A 3,878-nucleotide genomic window follows, 5' to 3' on the forward strand; every position below is an offset into this window, starting at 1 on the left:
CTGTGGATCTGGAGTCACGTGTAGGCCAGATCAGGTAAAGGATGCAGCTGGGACGACTGAGTGAATCCTCTCCCTAAAAAAAGAACTGCGTGAATCAGGTGGGAGTTTTCTTCCACCCCCACCCCACCGACAATGGTTTCACCGTTAGATTCTGAACTCCAGATTTCTGACTAAATTCCAATTCCAACATCCGCTGCAGTGGGAATCGAACCCGGGAGTCCCCGGAATCAGATTGATAGTCCAGTCGATAATGGCACTTGGCCGTCATTCCTTCAATCCCCCTGCGATGGCACATGAACTCGCTGGTGGCTCCGCAGGTAGGAGGAGCGGGTGAAGGCCTTCCCGCACTCGGGGCAGCGAAAGGGCCTCTCCCCCGTGTGGACCCGCTGGTGCCTCAGCAGGTTAGAGGAATTGCTGAAGGCCTTCCCGCACTCGTGGCATGGGAACGGCCTCTCCCCTGTGTGGACCCGCCGGTGGGTCAGCAGGTTAGTGGAATGCCTGAAGGCCTTCCCACACTCGGGGCAGCTGAAGGGCCTCTCCCCGGTGTGGACCCGCCAGTGGGTCAACAAGTGAGAAGAATACCTGAAGGCCTTCCCACACTCTGTACAAGGGAACAGCCTCTTCCCAGTGTGGACCTGCTGGTGGCCTAGCAGGTTAGAAGAATTGGTGAAGGCCTTCCCGCACTCAGGGCAGCTGAAGGGCCTCTCCCCGGTGTGGACCTGCTGGTGCCTCAGCAGGGTGGAGGAATTACTGAAGGCCTTCCCGCATTCAGGGCAGCTGAAAGGCCTCTCCCCGGTGTGGACCTGCTGGTGCCTCAGCAGGTGGGAGGAATTACTGAAGGCCTTACCGCACTCAGGGCAGCTGAAGGGTCTCTCCCCTGTGTGGACCCACTGGTGGCTCCGCAGGTGGGAGGAATTGCTGAAGGCCTTCCCACATTCAGGGCAGCTGAAGGGCCTCTCCCCCGTGTGGACCCGCTGGTGGGTCAGCAAGTGGGAGGAATTCCTGAAGGCCTTCCCGCACTCGAGGCAGCTGAAGGGCCTCTCCCCTGTGTGGACCCGCCGGTGGGTCAGCAGGTGGGAGGAATTGCTGAAGGCCTTCCCACACTCGAGGCAGCTGAAGGGCCTCTCCCCCGTGTGGACTCGCCGGTGGGTCTGGAGGTTGGAGGCATTGGTAAAGGCCTTCCCACACTCAGGGCAGCTAAAGGGCCTCTCCCCTGTGTGGACTCGCTGGTGGGTCTGGAGGTTGGAGGCCTGGGAAAAGGCCTTCCCACACTTGTGGCAGCTGAAGGGCCTCTCCCCCATGTGGACCCGCTGGTGGGTGTGGAGGTTGGTGGAATCGCTGAAGCCCTTCCCACAGACAGGGCAGGGGAATCGCCTCTCCCCAGTGTGGCTGTGCCGATGAGTCTCCAGAGCAGACGGGAAACTGAAGCCTTTTTTGCAGTCGCCACACTTCCACGGTTTCTCCACGGGGCGGGATTCTTCTGGTTTCTCCATGGCTGGAGCTTCAGCCACACACAAACGTGTGCAGAGCCTATTCCCCACTGTGAATTCCTCTTTCCAGGCCATATAACTGCTTCAGGCTCCACACTCAGTGCACTGCAATGGTAGGGTCTCTCATCCAGTCCCACTGATGCTGAAAACGTACTCAAACAGGAACCAAAACGCTTTGCTCCTTCTCACAGAATCATAGTTGAAAACCGTTGCAATCCCGATGGATTGAGTGACTGTCAAAGTGAGGACTGCAGACACTGGAGAGTCAGAAAGTGTGGCGCTGGAAAAGCACAGCAGGTCAGCCAGCATCTGAGGAGCAGGAGAGTCAACATTTTGGGCATAAGGCCTTCATCTGTTGATTTTGAAACTTCCATCTTCAGATCTTCAAATGCTCTGTAAAAAGAGATTACAAAAGCCATCACTGTCAGTGCAGGGTAGAAATTCTGAACAAGGAATTCTACTTTCTGTGGAATATTCTTTTCTTTTGTTATTCCACAAAATTGAAAGCACCATCCCACTCTCCCTTCCCCTCTGTTCTCACTCTACTCTAACTAATTCCCTGAAGGTGCTGATTCAGAATCTTAAAGGGGCAGAAAAGCAAAAACGTCAAGACTGACATCTCTCTGCATTTTGGATAACTCCACAACACTGGGATACAGTTGACAGTGAGCAGGTCTGATTCTGGGAAGCAAACATAAGTGTGTCAATTCATGGGGTAACCTGCAATGCAGCTATTTGTGGAACAAAATGGTTAACGTCCCCAGGAAGGTGGGAGCAAATTGAGACATCAAGACATTAACACCGACACACGTCAGTGAAACTCTTCTGCTCCCAGTCAGGGCAAAACATCTTTGAAAGCTGCTCTGAAAGCCCAGTCTTCACAACCACACTTCTGCTTTCACCAAAGATAATTAGAGTCATACAGCACGGAAACAGACCCTTTGGCCCAACTTGTCCGAGCTGACCAGATATCCTACATTAATCTAGCCACATTTGCCATCACTTGGCCCCTATATGGGCCGGGTGCTGACAGCTGGGACTAAATTGGGTTGGCTATCTGTTCGGCAAGAATGAGTTGGACCAAAGGATCTGTTTCCGTGCTGTACATCTCTATGGCTCCAGTCGCATTTGCCATCACTTGCCCCGATCCACTGAACCCTTCGTATTCATACACCCATCCACGTGCCTTTTAACTGCTGGAATTGTACCAGAACCCACCACCTCATCTGGCAGCTCATTCCATAACTGCACCACCCTCTCCATCAAAAAAGTTTCCCCTAAGATCTCTTTTACATCTCCCCACCCCGGCCTTACCGGAAACCTCTTACCCTCTCGTTCTGGACTCCCCCATCTGAAAGAAAAGACCTTGAGTATTGACCCTATCCATGCCCCTCAGGATTCTATAAAATGTCTGTAATGTCACCCTTCAGACTTTGGGGAAAACAGCCCCACCCCATCCTTCCATCCCTCCTCGTCCAGGTAATTAAGACACATACCTGAGTTTGCAGAGTCTGCTCCCTCCCTGGATTCACTCCAGCTGCTACAAGTGAACAGATTTCCACCCCTCCCCTCTCTCGCCTTCCCAGGATGAACAATTCCTCCAGAGGGAGGGAGTTTCACTCTGAAACTGACAGGGCCACTTCCGCGCATTGTGACGCCATCAATGGGTCGGGGGTGGGGGAGGGTATGGGAGACGGGGCAAGAGAAAGGGGCGGGACGAGATGCGGGGCTCGGCCGGAAGCGGGACCCCGCACTCCGCCTGTGCTGCCCTGCACAGTTTGCAGAAATTCCTTCCCTTCAGAGAATCCCCAGTGTAGAAGCAGGCCACTCGGCGCAACGAGTCCACACCGACCCTCCAAAGGGTAACTCACCCTCAACCATTCCCCTAGCCTTTTTGTTCAAAACTGTTCGAAATGGGGTAAAGTGTTGTTTTTGCAGATGTAGAAAAAGCATACAGAAAAGGGGTACAGCAAGAGAACTATTAACCCTGCAGGTATTTAGGGACTTTTCAGTGTATAATTGTGGTTAATTAAATGCTAACATTGGTGTGTAATTACTATAACAAAAAATTATTTTTGTAAAATTATGCTTTCAGCAAAAAGCTGAGATAACTGAAATGCTTGAGCTACACAAAACGATACAAGTTAATGAAATGTCCGAGGATGGAATGTACCAGCAGAATTGATACAAAATGTGAAACCAGATCTTGACAAAATAAATGTATGTGTCAGCATTTACAGAAAGGATGGTTGCCAACCTGGGGAAGGGGGAAGTAATAAGGGTGGAGCGCAGCTGGGCAGTGGTCTGGTACAGTAAGAGAGATTGGGTAATTAGGAGTCTGGAGAGATGCCCTCACTCAGCTCAAGGGGTATAACTGTACACTAACCT

The 3,878-nt window shown here is 52.2% G+C and overlaps 1 protein-coding gene across 1 annotated transcript; it reads right to left on the bottom strand.

Annotated features, from left to right (window-relative positions):
• Window positions 1-230: 230 nt before the first annotated feature.
• LOC148143989 (uncharacterized) lies at window positions 231-1,842 on the bottom strand. Its single transcript, XM_087974533.1, has one exon. The coding sequence runs from the start codon at window positions 1,563-1,565 to the stop codon at window positions 273-275; it is 1,293 nt and encodes a 430-aa protein (XP_087830659.1). The 5' UTR covers window positions 1,566-1,842; the 3' UTR covers window positions 231-272.
• Between the last annotated feature and the right edge of the window lie 2,036 nt (window positions 1,843-3,878).

Source organism: Chiloscyllium plagiosum, unplaced genomic scaffold (assembly GCF_037043375.1).
Source record: "Chiloscyllium plagiosum isolate Xiang-an unplaced genomic scaffold, Cpla_swu_hap1 HiC_scaffold_27, whole genome shotgun sequence".
Lineage (NCBI taxonomy): Eukaryota > Metazoa > Chordata > Chondrichthyes > Orectolobiformes > Hemiscylliidae > Chiloscyllium > Chiloscyllium plagiosum.

Excerpts from the sequence above, each read along its gene's own strand:
- LOC148143989 (XM_087974533.1), bottom strand. The coding sequence starts at position 1,565 with ATGGCCTGGAAAGAGGAATTCACAGTGGGGAATAGGCTCTGCACACGT.